At 43.6% G+C, this 19562-nt stretch overlaps 1 protein-coding gene across 1 annotated transcript in view; it reads right to left on the reverse strand.

Moving 5' to 3' along the window:
• NTN3 (netrin 3) overlaps positions 1-19562 on the reverse strand; it is a 195216-nt gene that overhangs the window by 128271 nt on the left and 47383 nt on the right. Inside the window, exon 2 of the mRNA XM_077449223.1 lies at positions 8461-9425. Coding sequence (XP_077305349.1) covers positions 8461-9406 — 946 coding nt within the window. The 5' untranslated portion in view covers positions 9407-9425. The remainder of the gene's footprint in view (positions 1-8460; positions 9426-19562) is intronic.

Consider the following 19562-nt stretch of genomic DNA (forward strand, 5'->3'; position numbering starts at 1 on the left):
ATCACCCCCATAGTGCTTTAAAAAAAATAATGTAGTTACATTTTACATCTACAGTCGTGGCCAAAAGTTTTGAGAATGACACAACTATTAATTTTCACAAAATCTGCAGCCTCAGTTTTTATGATGGCAATTTGAAAATACTCCAGAATGGTATGAAGAGTGACCAGATGAATTGTAAATAATTGCATAGTCCCTCTTTTCCGTGAAAATGAACTTAATCCTATAAAAAACATTTTCACTGCATTTGTGAATAAGGCTTCAGGGCGCCCAAGAAAGTTCAGCAAGCGCCAGGACCATCTCCTACAGCTTAGCTGTGGGATCGGGGCACCCCCAGGGCAGAGCTTTATCGGGAATGGTAGCAGACAGGTGTGAGTACATCTGCTCGCACAGGGAGGAGAAGACTTTTGTAGGATGGCCTGGTGTCAAGAAGGGAAGCAAATAAGCCACTTCTCTCCAGGAAAAACATCAGGGACAGACTGATATTCTACAAAAGGTACAGGGATTGGACTGCTGAGGACTGGGGTAAAGTCATTTTCTCTGATGAATCCCCTTTCTGATTGTTTGGGACATCCGGAAAAATCCTTGTATACAAGAAAAATAATCGCTGCTCCGGGGGTATAAAGATAAGGCTGATTGGAGTATCTTGCAGAGTGCTAGCCCCAGCCCACCTCCATGGGGAAATTGGTAATGATTAAGCACAATATGCATGTGTGAAACGCGTTTACGTGACCACAGTTTGGTGTCTCTGGTGTTATCTTTATGAAGCAAAATAAAAGCCAATCAGAAGTTCTAAATGTGCAGCCATTTCTTTCTTCTTTCTGGAAAAAGCCTTGTCCAGAGAAGAAAAGTTGAGTGCTACCATCAGTCCTGTGTCATACCAACAGTAATCCTGAGACCTTTTATGTGTGGGGTATCTTCTCAGCCAAGGGAGTGGGCTCACTCACAAATTTGCCTAAGAACACAGCCATGAATAAAGAATGGTACAAACACATCCTCCGAGAGCAACTTCTCCCAACCATCCAAGAAAAGATGGTTGCCGAACAATGGCTTTTCCAGCATGATGGAGCACCTTGCCATAAGGCCAAAGTGATAACTAATGCCGCGTACACACGACCGGACTTTTTGACGAGTCCGTCGGACAATTCGATCTTGTGTGTGCTCCATCGGACCTTTGCTTGCTAAAAATCTGGCGGACTTTAGAAATAGAACATGTTTTACATTTTTCCACCGGAACTCCGTCGGACCGAGAAATCCATTCGTGTGTATGCTAGTCCGACGGACAAAAAACGGCGCTAGGGCAGCTATTGGCTACTGGCTATGAACTTCCTTATCCTAATCCAGTCGTACGTCATCACGTTCGAATCCGTCGGACTTTGGTGTCATTGTGTGAGTCCGTTCATTCGGAAAGTCCGTTGGAACACCGCCGAAACTCAGTCGGAAAGACCGCCGGACCTAGTCCCTTGAAAAGTCCGGTCGTTTGTACGTGGCATAAGTGGCTTGGGGAACAAAACATCTACATTTTAGGTCCATGATCCGGAAACTCCCCAGACCTTAATTCCATTGAGAACTTGTGGTCAATCGTCAAGAGGTGGGGGGAACAAAAAAAAACAAGACAAATTCTAACAAACTCCAAGCATTGATTATGCCAGTGTGGGCTGCCATCAGTCAGGACATGGCCCAGAAGTTGATTGACAGCATGCCAGGGCAAATTGCAAAGGTCTTGAAAAAGAGGGGTCAACTCTGCAAATATTGACTCTTTGCATAAACTTAATGTAATTGTCAATAAAAGCCTTTGACACTAATAACACAGTAACATCTGACAAAAAGATCTAAAAACACAGAGGCAGCAGACTTTGTGAACATTAATATTTGTGTTAGTCTCAAAACTTTTGGCCATGGCTGAACGTCAACTTTAAAATGAAATTCAGTTCTTTCCAACTTGCAGAAAATCACAGCTCATGTGGTCAATGGCCCCTTCTAGTCTGTATATCTTTCATGGTGAATGACAATTACATGGGTCATCGCACCAATTATCTTATTTGTCATGCAACTGTAAAAATTACAAGGAATGTAAAACTTACATTTAATTGGCTATACTTAGCATTTCATTAGCAGACATCTGAATCTTTCAGAGCTTGCCAAATACCAGAGTTCTGGCACTTCCCTAATTAACAGATAATTAACTAATTAACTTTACACTCTTTCCTGCAAAGCAAAATGTTTGCATCTTTTCCTGGAAATGTGTCTGTGCGTCTAGGCACTTCTCAAGCCCGAGCTGTAAATAGGACTTAGAAGCTTTGGTCGTACAGGTGTAGAATTTCCTGATATTGGCACAATATCACTGTCTTTTTATTTTCTTGCCCACTGGTGGATGCTGTAAGATGCCTCCCACACAGATGGTTCCTTTTCTACTAAGCAGAGACATGGGGAGAGCCAGTGTGCAAGAGGACCTCCCGCTAAGACTAGAGAGGATTCCTTTAATTGGTGCTAATTAGAGCATCTGTTCTCCAAAGCGGATGAGGTGTCGTTGTTGAAAAGTCACAGGGAGGGTGGGGTGGCGGTGCTTCCAGGAGGAGGGAGAGGAACAGTTTTATGGAAGGTGGAAGGGATGAAAACAGAGCTGGAGAAAAAAACGGATTGTGCTAAAAGAGGTCTACCAGGATTGCAGTAAGAGAGGGAAGAAAAGGTGGCTAGATGTTTTATAGATTAAAGCAGTGATTCTCAACCAGGGTTCCGTGGAACCCTAGGGTTCCTCCAGAGTCTGCTAGGGGTTCCTTCAGCATTGGGCAATTTCTGCCTCTCAGATAAGTTCCCACTGACACTATTGATCTTTTTAGCTATCTGTAAGCCCTTGTACACACAGTCGGAGATTCCGACGGAATGTGTCCTATCGGACCGTTTTGTCGCATAATCCGACTGTGTGTGGTCTCCATCGGGCTGTTTCCGACGGACCAAGTTTTCCAACTTGTCCGTAAAATTTTCCGACAAAATGCTCCGATCGGACATACTCCGATCATGTGTAGCCTACTCCGACGGACAAAGTGCCACGTATGCTCAGATCAAATTCCTAGACCAAAGCTATTGGCTACTAGCCTGAACGTAGTCCCGTTGTAACGAAATAACGCCATCACGTTATGTACAATCGGATTTTCCAACAACTTTGTCCGACCGTGTGTATGCAACAGTTTCGGACAAAATCCGTCGGACAAAATCCGACGGATTTGGTTATCAGAATGTCCGACCTTGTGTACATGGGCTTAGGAGGTAATTCTTCCCAATTCTTCCACAAATGTAAGGACCATTCTTCCCACTGACCATTGCATTAATGTATCATGAGTTGTAGATTTCAAATTTTTAGCAGGGGTTCCCTGAGACCGGAGAACTATTTCAAGGGTTCCTCTGTGTTGAAAAGGTTGAGAAAGGCTGGATTAAAGCGACACTAAATCCTGGTTTACACAAAAAAAATCTATAAAAGTATTTATCATTAAAGTACCTTCTATTGCTCTCAGCCTCCTCTATATCTCCAAATTCCGTTTTTTTTTTTTAATGTTAGCAGTGGCTATTCCGGTGTTCTCCATGCTCCCAATGTATGTAGGAACATAGCCACCCTCTTTCTAGCTAGCTCCCGAAATGAACTAGGGAATTTGGACTATGGAATTCGTAGTGCACATTGCACATGACCATGGGAGCTCACAGGGAACAAGGAGGCAGTAACACAATAATGCCCCGTACACATGGTCGGACTTTCCGATGGAAAATGTGAGATCAGATCATGTTGTCGGAAAATCCGATTGTGTGTGGGCTCCATCGGACTTTTTCCGTCAGGATTTTCGACACACAAAGCTTGGGAGCTGGATCTAAAATTTTCCGACAACAAAATGCGTTTGTTTAAATTCCGATCGTGTGTAGACAATTCTGATGGACAAAGTGCCACTCATGCTCAGAATAAATAACGAGACAAAAGCTATTGGCTACTGGCCCTTTTATAGTCCCATCGTATGTGTTTTACGTCACCGCATTCAGAACGATCGGATTTTCCAACAACTTTGTGCAACCGTGTGTATGCAAGACAAGTTTGGACCAAAATCTGTCGAAAAAAATCCGACTGATTTTTTAGTCGGAATGTCCGACCGTGTGTACAGGGCATTAGAAACAAATTTATGAAAAATAGATAACATGTCCATTAAGTAGGGGATGTGCATTTTTGGAGAATAATTCTGGCCACACACCGATCGTAATTCAGCTGGTTCAAAGCAGAGACCGGCCAAACTTTGATCAGTGTATGGTTGTTGCTTTCTTAAGCCTAGTACACACGGAATGTCAATTGAAACCAGCCAAATTTTGCCCATGAGCCTGTTGAAGGCTCATGAGCAAAAAAGGTCTTCCGACCAGCTCCCTATCATCGCTGTCAGCGCTGACCGGAGTGTTTAAGCACTGAAAAGGGGCATCTCCCACTCAGAACACGATAGCAAAGCAGAGGAGATTGCTGTACTAACATTGGATTGTTGGTACATCAGCTCCAATCTGAGCCGCCAGTTTTTTTTTTTTTTTCGTCCAACCAAGCGGTGTGTACTATGCTTTAGATCAACTTCAGTCGAAAGGACGTGCGGGTATATTTTGTTAATCAGGGACTGATCAGTGTATTCTGACAGCAGTGGGTCTCGCTGTCTGAAGACCTGTCAAAGGTGATTTCCCCATCCATCTCATTTGTGTGGATGGAAGAATCTGCTCAATTTTTTTGTGTCCGCTGTCTGAAAAAAAAAAACTATGGCTAGCCTAAGGATATTGTTTAATGTCAATTTTAATTAAAGGACAAAAAAAAATATGATGTTCATTCCTTAAAAAAAAAAGCTGAAAGAACAAAACAACTGTCCAAATCCAGTGTGCTTCTAAGTTCCTGTTTGCGGTGTCAATACAGCATCTTTCCTCCACTAAAATCCCAACCAGTGTTGTCAGTCCCACCTCCTGGACTGCGGAAATCTGCACCCCTCTCTTCTCTACATGTATACATTGATTTCCTTCCCGGCAAAATGGTGTCTTGCTGAACTGCAATTAATATAAAACAACAATTCTGCCTTGACTGCCAAGAACTTTCCCACACACCATGTGTAGGGAAAGGGTTCTTGGGAGATGTAGTTCTGGGGGCATGCCTATGTCATTGGGAACTGAGTTTGTAGCAGTTTCCCCTGCAACAGTTTTACAAGGTTGGTGATGATGTCATAGTGACACAAGGAATAAAAAAAAAAAATCTCACTACAGGAACAAGGTAAAAGGAAAAAGAATGCTGCCTCTCTAGAGAGGGAGTGGGAGGTTTAGAGCTAATTTGGGTAATGCCTGGACATACACAGTTAAGGTGTATCTAAACCCAAACAATTTAACAAAATCTATTGCTGCCTGTGTTGTTGTAATGCCATCCTTTTTACATTTTCCTCCTTTTGTTAAAGAAGAATTCCAGGTATAGCTATTTTTAGATAGTTGCATACATTGGTCCAGCTTGGACAATATAACTCTGCATATAGCGTATCTAGTTGATCCCACTGGAAGCTGGGAATCATTATAGCACTGCTACTACAGTGATCTCTACCAGCTTCCAGATGCCAAGTGGCTGTCCTGATGCTTACTGAACACAGTAAGCTTGTTTGGCCTAATTAAGAGACACTTTGTGTTTTCTCAATTAATGTAAAACATTTTCTGAGTTGAGGAGGATGGAGATAATTATGTTGCCATCCCACCCCTTCACCTCATCCAATCAGAAAATGCTTTGCATTCATTGAGAAAATGCAAACCCTTTTCTGAATGGTGCCCAAGCCAAGCGGGTAACCTACTTTGTTAATAATGCAGCAGGGAATGGGACCCAGAAGCTAGTGGAGATCACTGGAGTGGAGAGTAGTAGGTGTCTACTACAGTAATTTCCAGATTCCAGGGGGATCCCATAGGTATGGTCCAAGTTGGACTAATACAACCATTAGAAAATATCAATACCTGGAATTCTTCTTTAAATCATACCTGGTGATCCTACCTACAAAATGTACCCACAGGCACTTCCTTTACTTCCTAGGATGGCAACAGTTAAGCTGGGTACACACATACAGTTTCCTTTTCGTCCAACAAGCAGGTTGAATGGAAAAAAAACCTGACAGATTCCCACATGAACACATCAACACACATCAACACACATCAACACACATCAACACAGTCATGCTGATGCAGGGATCGCTCCTGCTGACACATTGTATTCTGACAGGGGGACTCCCCCACCACCAGAATACACTGATCAGTGCTTGCAGCCGAATGCTGGTTTTCCAGCATGACCATTCCAGACAGTTATACACATAAAAGTAGGCTGGTTCCTGCTAAACTGGCTGATTTTCAGCCATGTGTTGTCGGGTGACAGACTGCCACATGTGTGGCAATGGCGAGCAGCTTAGCCAACCCCCCAATGTGGACTGACCTCCTGGGCAATGCAAGCCTTTTGTCCAACTACTCTGCCTGATGTGTGGGTGGTAGGCGGAGACCGACCCTCTGTCCACCCTACTGGCTGTGCAACTTCACCTTCTCCTTCCGAGGGGTATCCAAGTGCTGGTCTATTCTTTATCAGGCTTGACAACCAGGTTACACCAGAGACCCATGTCCAAAATGGTTGCCACCACATCCCTTTAAAACGGAACACATATTCATTACACAGGTTTTGAGGCTAATTTAATGCAGATAAAGCACTAATTGAGTTTAAAGCGGTAGTAAACCCGCATTTTTTTTTTTTTTTTTTTTTAAACCTGCAAAGCAAAAGGCATAATGAGCTAGTATGCACCGCATACTAGCTCATTATGAAATACTTACCTTAGAACGAGGCCCCGACATCTCGCCCGATCCACGCCGAGGAAGCCGACATGCTCCCTCGGCGTCTCTTCCGGGTATCGCGGCTCCGGCGCTGTGAGTGGCCGGAGCCGCGATATCGTCACTCCCGCGCATGCGCGCGGGAGATTTAAATCCGGCCGGACGAGCGCTGCCGGATTTTCGCGGAGAGAACCCCCTTGTGCGCATGCGCCGCTGCAGTCAGCGGCGCATACCGAGGGGAATATCTCCTAAACCGTACAGGTTTAGGAGATATTTTTTTTACCTACAGGTAAGCCTTATTATAGGCTTTCCTGTAGGTAAAAGTTAAAAAAGTGGGTTTACTTCCACTTTAAGTACCACCTTAATCGGCCACAGAACCTGTGTAATTAATATGTTAAAAAGTTGATCGGCACACTGGTTGTTGATCTTTTTATTGGAAAAACAGTGTACAAACGCAGATAAAATTAGTTGACGCAGTTCAGCCTATAAGGCCTTAGTCACATTACACACATATACATAGTTACATAGTTACTAAGGTTGAATAAAGACACCAGTCCATCCAGTTCAACCTGAGTGAGTGTCTACAATTGTCCCTATCCCTATACATTGCACACTCACATCAGTCCCTACCCTAAAACTTTGAAAAAAATAGTAGTTTTAAAGATCACAGGCTCCCCCCCTTAATTGTTTTGACTGAATGCAAAAAGGAAAATCAGCTGCAATAGGTGGTCCACTCAGCTAACTCAGCTTGATCCACAGCTAACTGTGGATCAAGCATCCGTGAGCTCTGTCATCAATATGTTATATGAGTAGTAGCACTGATTCTTCTTTCAATTAATAAGTGTTCAGGTTTTAAAGGGATGAGGTGGCAATCCTAATGTCCAATGTGCAATGCCTCTCTCTTACCTCTGACATAGCTTCCTTCGTTCCTCACCCCCCCCCCCCCCCCAACTGGCAAGGTGGAAACAAGGATGAGTCCTGCTGACCTCCTTTCTCTTTCCTTCTCCAGGCCCAAATTGAACTCCAAGCCCCATTACCTATTAGGTCTCCCTCCCACTCATTCCCCTTAGGGGAGGGGTCCTACTCAAAGGTAAATGCATCCAATTCCACCTGCCTACAGGTGAGTACCATGCTTTACTCAGTTGCTCAACAGTAAGTTACCCTTTTCTGCATACACCTTCCACGGTTCATACTAAGGCTGTACATAATATGCCCAGTGCATGTAGTGTGATCAAGGGAAAACTGTATGTATTTTTAAATAATTTGCTCTTGCTTTACTTACAGTGATCTACAAAACTATTCTTATGCAGGAGTTTAGTTTAACTTTAAATACTGCAAACCAGGCAAAGGAGAACTTTAAGAGCCTTGTACATGTGAAACCATCAATTTACCGAAACGTACACATGCACAGTCTCCCATGAAAACCAGTCATAAATCTTTCATTGTTTGACCAGTACCATGTAAAAGTCAGACTTATATATAATATGGCACTTTCCATAGCATCACTGATTTTGGAATACCATAGTTGGGTAATATATTGGATCCCATACTGATAAGTCACAGTTTCCACAAAAAAAAACAAAGTAAATGAGTGTACTCCATTTGTGATGGTTGCCATACACTTACCCATGCACTCGTTGGCCTCACGAGCATTGGCCCTCTGCCACGGTCGATCATAGTGAAAGGCCTTGCACCGATCACATTCTGGCCCCTCCGTATTGTGTTTGCAGTCACACACCAGTTTTCCCTCTTTGTCTTTGCCACAGCGAGAAGCGTGTCCATTGCACTTACACCTGCCGCCCACTTGAAATTCTCCAACTGAGTAAAAATAGCCTGGTCCATCGTCTGATACATCAGTGTCTTTATTCCCTTGTAGGTGGGGGCGACTGAAGACCACACGAATGTCGGTGGCAGTAACCCAGTCCTGCAGAACAGGACTGTTATCAAAATCTTGGGCAGAAGGTCTACCATCCAAAGTGCTAAAAGCTATAAGGCCACCAGTTAGTGGATAAAGGTCTGTATGCCCATCTGTGCACAATGCCTCTTGCTCATTTTGTTTGGTAACACTGGCACGGCTAGGTTTCCCATACAGCCGACGGCATTGGGATGAGTAAAACTGGTAGGCTACCCAAGTTTTCCCATAATCCATAGATTTGTAGATAGCCACAGATTCAGGTCGAGGAGAGCAGAATTGTAGGCTGACATAGGTCACCTCAAACTTCTTCCCCAAGGAAAGGGTTAGACTGACATTTTGAGGAGAATGGCGTGGGAAGCTTTCTGACCTCCAGCAAGTCATGTTACCAGCGCTGTTGAGGTCAGTGAGATAGGATGGTGGGTGGGCTCGCTTTGGGTCAGAGGCATCACACTGCCGGGTAGATGGACGTCCACATGTGCTGGAGGCTTGAACCTCTTTTCCAAAAGCTGCATTAACAAACTCTGGTACACAGCGACGAGGTAGGCCGTGTTCATCATAGCAAGGGTCAGGAATTGGATGCTGTTGCTGTCCAGAGAAAGCTGAAGATGCAGAACCTAGCAGCCCAGGAAAAAACGTGATGAGGAAAAGTTGAAGCATCTTCAGAAGAAAAACAGACCTGCAGCATAAGAAGAAAAATGTTATTAGCTCAACATGCTTTCATTTTCTAGGATATATCAGCACCAATTGATGATGACAGTATTTTGATTTGTGATTAGTAAATTATATATATTAATTGAGTCATAAAAAATTTGAAAAGCAATGCGGACCAAAAAAACTTACTTGGCTTTGCCAAAGGTTTTCAGCCTGATATGGTGGGTTACATGTTACAGGCTTTCAGAGTCATCATATTGTTTACTTACATACCCTTAGCACTGTGGCAATATTTCAAAGTATGAGTTCATCATAAGCCCTACTTTAGCCAAAATGTTTTTTTTTTTTTTGTTTTGGATTGAAGAAGGATTAGAAACTACCAGAGTTTGTATTGCTGTTCCTTTTTTATATTGACATACAAAAAAAATGGCAACGTTACCATGTTACTTAGTGAATGAAGCTATAAATGCCCCCCCCTCCCTTAAATCGAGATCAGTAGTACAACTATCAGTCCTTTGACTCATGCCAGAGTGCTAGGTGTAATCCTGAAGTCTCCTTTTGGCCTACATCAAATCACTTATGAAATCTTGCTGTCTTCATAACATATCCAAAATACTCTTCTTCGTATCTAACGACTCCACAAAGCTATTAATTTACTCCCTGATTATCTTTCGCCTTGACTATTGCAACTCCCTCCTCAATGGCCTATCTGTACATAATCTATCCCCCTTTCAGTCCATCGTGAATGTTGCTGTCCGAATCATCCACCTTTCCAACCGCTCAGTGCCCGCTAACCCAATCCTTCGTTTGGCTTCCGCTCACCCAACACATAAAAGGCAAAACACTAGAACCCACCTACAAAGTTAGCCACAACTATGCTCCATACTACATCACCAATCTCATCTCAAAATACCAACCACAATTCTTTGCTCCTCCCAAGACCTCCTGCTCTCTAGCTCCATTGTTACTTCCAGGACTTCTGTAGAGCCTCTCCCTTTCTCTAGAACTCCTTAACCCAATCTGTCTCCTACCCTATCAACCTTTAGGCGATCCCTGAAAACCCATTTCTTTGGAGAAGCTTAACCTGCCTCTAATTATCTGAACTTTTACTTTTTCCATCAGCTCATCCTTATGTTTTACATTACTTGATCCTCCTCCCTTCATGCCCTCTGATCCCTCTTGTATTGAATTGTATTTTAGCTGTACGGTCTCCCTTCATTTTGTAAAGCACTGCACAAACCCGTTGGCGCTATATAAATTCTGTATGCTAATAATAATAATCCAGACATGTCCCTTCACTCCATTTTTAGTGGTATTCAGCTCACAGTTTTGATTTCTTTATCAACAAATGTTTAGTAGCTGATCCTTCCTTTGCCTATGTTGCTATTATGGATAGGTTCTCTTTCCCTCTAGGAAAGCTGGGCTAAGCAGAAGGCATGTACTTACTGTGGTTCCAACCTCAGGATTTAGCAGCAATGTAGGGGTTGGAGGATGGAAGCACACTGCGCAGTAAGGGACACACGCATCTAACATTACCAGAAGCGTTGAATGCCGATCAGAGTGACAGAGGCTGCAGTGCTAGAATGGAGCAAACATAAGAGACTTGGCTGCTGGAGAGATTAGTATACTACTTCTTAGGCAGGCAACTGGCCTTTTGTTTCGAGGCCAGGTCCCTGCCTCGAAACAGGAGAGGTTTCCATTGCCGTGCTCCTGAAAATGTTAGTAATCTGATGATTTTTTTGGAACATCCTATGTTTCAGCTAGCGAAGTCAAAATTAAGTCACAAATAGGCATACTTGTTTGGAAGTCATTGACTCAGAAAAGTCATTGGATTAGCCCAACAACAATTCTGGAAGAAGAGTTCAGCAATAGCACCCTGCAAATATCCACATCTAAAGATTTCCTTCAAATCTTGTGTAAAGCAATTTTTTTTTTTTTTTTTTTTTTTTTAAAAAGGCTCAATCCAGTCAGACGTGAACAATTTGCATTTAAACTGACTCAGGGGACACAGCGTGCCTGCTGAAAGGCTCTACATTTCACTCAGCATTCATTTTTCGTAGCAAGCCTGAGATAATACAAACCATTATGCTCAGCGATTCAAGCAATGCAATGTCTCCAAGCCTGTAGTAGCACCTACCCCTAAAACTCGAAGTGTGAAAGGTTTGACTTTGCAGAGAATCATGTAACAAGTGGCTGCAGCCTTTCCCAGAGGTCCTGTAGGACGTTAACACTTCTTGAAATATTTGATTACTGGTATATTGGATGTTGTGAAAAAAAAAATTCCCAACTAAACTTTTAGTTACATTTTCTTGTGAAAAAAAAACTTAGTTATATAAGATCTACACATTCTAAGTACATCAAAACAAAAGGTGTGTAAATTCTTACAGTTCTTTTTTTTAATATATAGAAAAGCAAGCAGGCTGCAGAGAAGGACCGTTGCTCTGTGTATGGAACCATTGGTCACTCTGCAAAGGACCAACAGGCCCCCTGCCTAATATGAGCTAGAGCTTATCAATTAGTAGGGAGCATGAGTTTGCAGATTGTTATGCCGCATATACACGATTGGAATTTCGGCTTGCAAAAGATAGATGAGAGTTTTTTGTCGGAAAATGCGACCGCGTGTATGCTCCATCTGTCTTTTGCTGGCGAAATTCCGATCATCTGTGGCAATTCTGACGTGCAAAATTCCTACGCATGCTCGGAAACAATTCGATGCATGTTCGGAAGCATTGAACTTCATTTTCTCGGCTTGTCGTAGTGTTGTACATCACCGCGTTCTTGACAGTTGTAATTTTAGCAAACTTTTGCGTGACCATGTGTATGCAAGGAAAACTTGAGCGGAATCCCGTCGGAAAAGCCGTCATATCTTTTTCCGACGAGAAATCCGATCATGTGTACGCAGCATAAGAGTTATAGCTCTGACTCAGTAGGGGGTGTGTTGGACCTCTGCATAGAGAGCATCGCTACCACACAGAGAACAATGATCCTTTTCTACAGCATGCTGGCAGAGCACAGGCTTTTCTACTTTGGCTGTGTCTGCTTTTTATTTATTTATTTATTACAGGTATTTATATTAGAGGTCGACCGATATGGGTTTTTCTCTGGCCGATGCCGATGCCGATATTTAGAAATCATGGCGGCCGATAGCCGATATATGATGCCGATTTTTTTGGGCCGATATGTTAGGCCGATTTTATTTTATTTATTTATTTTTTTCCTTTTTTATTTATTATTATTTATTTTTTTAATCCCCCTTGATCCAACACACCTTTCCCACTGGGGCGTTTTTCAGGCGCTTTTGGGCTAAAAATAGCGCCTGTAAAGTGCCTGCAAAATGGCTCGGATCTTAAAAAAAGTCCTGCAAGCAGGACGTTTGGAGTGGTGTATACCGCTCCTCCACCACTCCTGCCCATTGATATGAATGGGCACCACTGCCGAAGCGCATGCAATGCGATTTGGCAGCAGTGCTTCATGGGCGCATTTAACCTCTTCCTTGGCCGCTAGCTGGGTTAGATGTGCCCCACTAGCAGCCAAATAGCACCGCTAAAATGATGGTAAAGAGCCGCTAAAACTTGCATTTTACCATCAACGCCTGCCCGCTCCAGTGTGAAAGCAGCCTTCACCTCCAATCAGTTTACTTGTATGTATGATTTAGATAAAAAAAAATAAAAAAAACTATATATTAAATAAAAACAGGTAGTCAAAACTTTTGGACGAAAAAAAAAATGGGCTGTTTTTATTTTATTTTTATTTTTTAAATAGTGTATTTTTTTCCCAAAAAAATGCATTTGAAAGACCTCTGTGCAAATGCTGTGTGACATAAAATATTGCAACAACTGCTATTTTATTCCCTAGGATCTCTGCTAAAAAAATATATATAATTTTTGGGGGGGTCTAAGTGATTTTCTGGCAGAAAATACAGGATTTTTACTTGTAAGCAACAAGTGTCAGAAAAGATTTAGGGTCCTTTCACACTGACGTCCCGTTCAGGCCCGCCTGTCAGTTTTTCAGGCGGACCTGAACGGGTGCTCCATAGAGCTCTATGGAGCGTCGGATGTCAGCGGTGACGTGTCCGCTGACATCCGACCCGCTCCGATCCGAAAAAGTGTAACGGAGGAAAAAGCTATTTTTCCATCCGTCTGTGGATCGGATCGGGTGACGACGGGCACTGCGGTCCGTCGTCATCCGATCTCCCATAGGGGAGAGCGGCGCTGTGACAGGTCCGTCCCTGCGCAGTGTGCAGAGACGGAGCTGTCATCTCCCTGCTCAGCGGGGATCGGGGGAGTGATCCCCGCTGAGCAAACGGATATCCACGGGGCGGATCAGAACTGATCTGCCCCGTGTGAAAGGACCCTTAGTCTTTAAATGGTTAAACTGAGAACTACTACACACAGAGATGATTTCATTCATTCAAGTGTAAACATTGTATCTTTCTGTTCTTTTCTTGGCAGCCTGCCCAGAGAGTAGGAAAGACATTTCTATGACGACTCAGGCAACTTACACTGACTTCTATTACAGAAGTAATTTCAAAGTCCCGCTGCAGTTCTAAATCGGCTTTTTATCAGCACAATCGGCCGATGCCGATTAATAAAAAAACGGCAAATATCGGCCGATATATCGGTCGACCTCTAATTTATATAGTGTGGATCATTTCCGAAGTGCTTTACTTATATATTGTACATTCAAATGAGTCCCTGCCCTTAAAGCGGACTTTCACCCTCCTGCAGAAGATCCTTCCTCTCCACCCCTCCTCCCTTCCTGTGCAGGAATAAGGCTTTTTTTTCCTTTTGTTTATGTCTTTTATTTTTATTGAAGGTCCACCCCGCCTCTCCATGCACATTACCCACCTTACATGAATGACACGCACACTGCCCGCTGTGCCTCCTGGGATATGTACATCACATAACCCAGGAGGCATAGCCTTTCATTGAAGAACAGGAGGAGGGGGCAAGCCTATTGTCACATCATCAAGAGGCCCGCCTGCTGAACCCAGAAGAGCCGGTGGGCCTCTTGATGACGTCAGGGTGAACCACGGCGGTGCAGGACAATCCACTGGATGGGCGAATATCTGAAATGTGCAGATACCACTATTAGGTAAGTGGGCAAAATATTTTTTTTAAAATGGGGAGGTCGGCTGCAGTTCCTTTTTAAGGAGCCTTCTGTCTATGTTTGCTACCTCACATACATACATACGCATAGTAGGGCTCGGCTTCAGCATCTTCTGCTGTGTGCTTTTCTTTTGCCATCTTCATTGGCTGGCATGAGATGATGTCACCCCCAGTGGTGGCCGGTCCATAAGGGCGCAGAGGCGCCACCCCCCTTGTTTGCATGCAGGGCGCCAGACTAATGGCATTCTATGAGGTCTATCATTTTTTTACAAGCACATGATTAGAGCCTGAGGCTCTAATTGGCTTGTAAAAGGTTGTCTCAAGGTGCCCTGAACCCTCCTACTTGTGATACTATTGAATCAATATTCGCCCTCGGTTCCTGGTTTTCCTCCTGGCCAAACAGGACAGGAGGGGGATCTAAAGAAGACTGGGTTACCCAGGTGGAAGCTGGGGAAGCCGTGGCGCAGTGACTGCAGAGGGGGAAGTGCGAACCTGAGGGGGTTTATTTGCCGGCCCACCAAAAATGTTTAGCACCAGCCGACACATGCTGTGCATGTGCTGCTGAATTTACATTCTGGGGAAAACAGTAAGCAGGCAGGAAGGTGTATCTTATTGCATGTCTTTTCTGCAATAAAGAGCCTGTCTACTTACTGTTTGCAACAACGGAACTTTAGTTCCACTTTAACCTTCAAGCATGTCTTTGGAGTTTGGTAGGAAACCAGAGTACCCAGAGAAAACCCACATAAGCACAGAGAAAACTTGAAAACTCTATGCAGGTAGTGTTGTGGTTGGGATTCAAACCAATGACCCTAGTACTGCAAGGTGGTTTCTAAAAAAAATGAACTGTAAGACTTTTTGGAGCATCCGGAATGCATTTAGCTAATTTAAATCATATTTGGATTTAAAGTACCATATTTATCGGCGTATAACACACACTTTTTTCACCTTAAAATCAGGGGAAAATCGTAAGTGCGTGTTATATGCCGACCCCCTGCTGATTTGAGTGGAGGAGCGAGCGCCGCTGCTAGGCCTCGGCTCCGCTCACAGTCACGCCCAGTCCCGCCCTATGATGGACATAACACAGGGACTGGGCATGACTGTGAGCAGAGCCGAGCCTAGTCGAGTACACTCGGCTATGTGTATCTCAGTGGCGCTCGGCTCCTCTCGGCTCCGCTCACAGTCCCGCCATTGGACCTGTGTTATGTCCATCATTGGGCGGGACTGCGAGAGGAGCCGAGCCTAGCCGAGTACACTCGGCTTTGTGTATGTTGGCGGCGCTCGCTCCTCTCCGCTCACAGTCAGCAGAGATTGGCGCCAATTTTAAATAATCAGCCTGCAATGAGGCTGGGCAACGCTGCAAAGAGACTGGGCAATGCTGCAAAGTCACTGAGCAAGGCTGCAGATAGACACTGGGCAAGGGTGCAATGATGGACAAGGCTGCAGATGGACACTGGGCAAGGCTGCAATGATGGACAAGGCTGCAGATAGACACTGATGAGGCTGCATTGATGGACATTTAAATGTAAGTTTTTTTTCCTTAAACTTCCCTCCTAAAAGTTTTTTTCCTTAAAATTCCCTCAGCGTGCCTGTTATACGCCGGCACGTGTTATACGCAGATAAATACGGTAATTTAAGTGATCTTTCTAAATGTAAAAAGTAGCAATGTTCCTCGCAAGGAAATAACAGTTTATTGACTTAAAGCAGAACTCTAGGATTTCCCACCCTTCCATCTCCTCCAACCCTCAAAGTCCTCCCCGATATTTATTTTTTTAACCCCTATACATAACTTTTTTCTAAAAGTCTTCTTGCTTGGCCTGTGTCATCATCCCCAGCTTCTTCTGCGGTGGGGCATGCATTCTTCCAGGACTGCGTGGTGCTCATACAATGACACATGAGAGCCATTCGGTTTTGGAGTACTGCAAGCCCAGCCATCTGATTACGCCCAGGAAAGGGGGTGTAAACCACTGGCTGGGATGACAGGACATGGGCAGAATGACATAGTATCATTCTGCCCTAAAGAGGACAGCTGGCACTGGACCAAGGAAGAAGTCAAGGACAGCACTGCAGAACAACATAATCATAGAGGTGCTGGGAACTTTTAGACTTGCATGAGTAATCAGATGAAGGAAAACTTCACGCAAGCTCAATAGCTCTGGAGAGGTTTCAGAGAGGCAAGGCTTCCTTTGAATTGCACCCAACAGTAGCTCAAAAAGTAGAAGTATAAAAAAGAGTGCCAGAAAGAAAGAGTCCAAGATCATTTTAATTGTTAGAAAAAGTCATAAAATATTCAACGTGTTTCGGGGGGTCACACCACTCCCCCTTCATCAGGGCTCAATACAAAACTTGGATGGACTCCAGAAAACAACATCACAGATCTATTTTAGAACCAGTATTGAACTCTACTCATAAAGTAACAACTTGGCAGCAGTTGCTGGGCAGCACTGGAGTATGGAGAGTGTAAATGAAGACTGGCACTATCAAGACCAATATTGGCACTATGCAGGGGGCATAATAATAATAAAAAAAATCCACTTTAATTTGTTGCCTGGAGTTCCTCTTAAATTAGTTTTTTGCTTTCAAAATGTAAAAGTATCTTTTACGTTGGGCTTTCATTTCTACGTTGCATTGCACAACCACCCCGATAGAGTTAAACAAGGAGAGAAAGTTCTGCCCTGCTTTAAAGGGGTTAATGGTGCCAGACGTCTCTCACTCTTTCTTTTAAGAGCACATAGTTGAAAGTTTGCCCAGCTGAGATTAAAAAAATAACAGTCAAAATACTTCCAGTACAAAAACTAAACATAGTTATATATACAGAATATGATGTGAGCATTGTGCCAAAACTTCATGTTAGACCCCAGAGCTGCTGGGAACAGCCCCTCAAAGACAGATATACCCCAGAGCCATCCATCACAGCGCCTCAAAGACGGATATACCCCAGATCTACTCCTAACAGCCCCACACAGACAGATACACACCAGAGCTGGGACAACGTCATATAAATAGGTATAATTTACAATGGGAGAAATAGCAGGCTCAGTGGTTAAATGTGCTGGCACTACACCAAGGACACACTGGAGACTCTAGCACAGTGCCTTGTGTCAGCCTCTGGTGACCTTGGACGGTACTTTATTTACATGAATGCCTTGACGCTAAAATTAGATTGTAAGCTTTTGTGTAGCTAGGGCTCAGCTTTGTGAAAAGTGCGAGGACTTTAGAACTCTACAAATCTGGGATGGAAAAGGTTGACAGTATTGAGCTAAATTTCATACGTCAGAACTTAAAGTACACAGAGATAATAGATTTATCTGTCAGAGCTGCTTTGTATTTATACTCACGTCTTTGTTTTGTTTAGCCTATCTATGGTTTATTTCATAAGGCAGCTCAGAAATGGATCATAGGAACATAATTCAATTTAGATGACTATGGTCTAATGGAAAAGCAGTGTATTGTTTAAAAATTAGCTCTTGGAAGCACTAACCAATGCATACTTTCACCTACTTACCTTGCAGTGGGGGAAGGGCTAATATGCAAACCAGAACTTGACGCGCTCGCCAAATTTTTTTCTCCAGTTCATGAGTACCTGAAAATTGACAGTATTTAGACAGCATTTACATTAAAGTGTATCTAATGCCAAGACTTTATTTTCTTTCGGATCAGCCATTCTCAGCCATGGTTCCATAAAAATCCTAGGGTTTCTACAGAGGTTGCTAGGGTTTCCTTGAGATGTAGCTGAATGACTTCCCATCTAATTCCATGAGACCTGGAAACCTTTTTTAGGGGTTCCCCTGAGGTTAAAAATTTGAGAAAGGCTTATTTTGTTTTGGATCAGTCATTATCAGCCATGGTTCCATGGAATCCTAGGGTTCCTCCAAAGGTTGTTAGGGTTTCCTTGAGTTGTGACTGAATGACTTCCCATCTAATGCCCAGAGACCTGAAAATTATTTTAGGGATTCCCCTGAGGTTAAAAGGTTGAGAAAGGCTTATTTTGTTTTAGATCATTCATTATCAACCAGGGTTCTATAAAACCTTATGGTTCCTCCAAAGGCTGTTAGGAGTTCCCTGAGACGTGGCTGATTGACCTCCTAATCGGATGGTTCCTTCACAGTTCCTGGGTTAACTCTACTTGGCAAATCCAGCAGCAATGCACAATTATCTTTTTAGCTGTCTATAAGGGTGGAATTCTTCCTACTGACCACCAATTTATAGGGCATTTCCCCATTGACCCCTGAGGAATTTATTTTAGTATGGGTTCTAGAAGACCTGAAAACTATTTTAGGCATTCCAATGAGGTTAAAAGGATGAGAAAGGTTTTTCTTGTTGTAGATGAGCCATCCTCAACTAGGGTTCCTCTAGAGGCTGGTAGGGGATCCAGGGCCAATGACACATGGCAAAGTCAGCATCAATATTTCAACTGAGGTACATTTTGTGATAACACCTGTCTCAGAATGGTGTCTGCATAGTTCCAGGACCAACAACACCTGGCAAAGCCAGCATCATGACCCAATGATCTTTTTAGCTGTATGTGACATTCTGACCATCACTGTAGGAGTTGCATTCTTCCTACCGACCACGATGGGGAGTTTTCGCTATTGACTCCTGATGAAGTGAAGTAAAGGGGAAATCTTCCAATAGGAATTAGTGACGGTGCGCCCATAGAAGGTGCAAGAGCACCGCCCCCTCTCTCCTGCACCCATCAATCCCCAATAGATAGATTCATGCACTGCATGAATCTATCTATTGTCACCGCTGCCGCCCCCTATTCAGGTGTCCGGCCCCCTTTTGGGCACTGGGCATTTGAATTACAGTGGTGTTTTTGGAAGTGCCTGATTAGAGCCTTCGGCTCTAATAGGCTTCCAAATTGGTAAACAGTGGGCGCACTGCTGTGCTTTCACTGTTTATGCAGTGTTGTGTTAGGGAATCAAATAAATTGCTTCCCTAACACTGACCCTCCTCTCAGACAATCAGGTGCACTGGGTCTGGTTATCTGTCACCTGATTGGCTGAAGCAACAGGTGCTGTGATTGGATGCCTATCAGGCATCCAATCATAGCAGAA

The sequence above is a fragment of the Lithobates pipiens genome, unplaced genomic scaffold (genome assembly GCF_037356315.1).
Source record: "Lithobates pipiens isolate NorthernLeopardFrog02 unplaced genomic scaffold, aLitPip1_a1.2 Scaffold_22, whole genome shotgun sequence".
NCBI classification, from domain to species: Eukaryota; Metazoa; Chordata; class Amphibia; order Anura; family Ranidae; genus Lithobates; species Lithobates pipiens.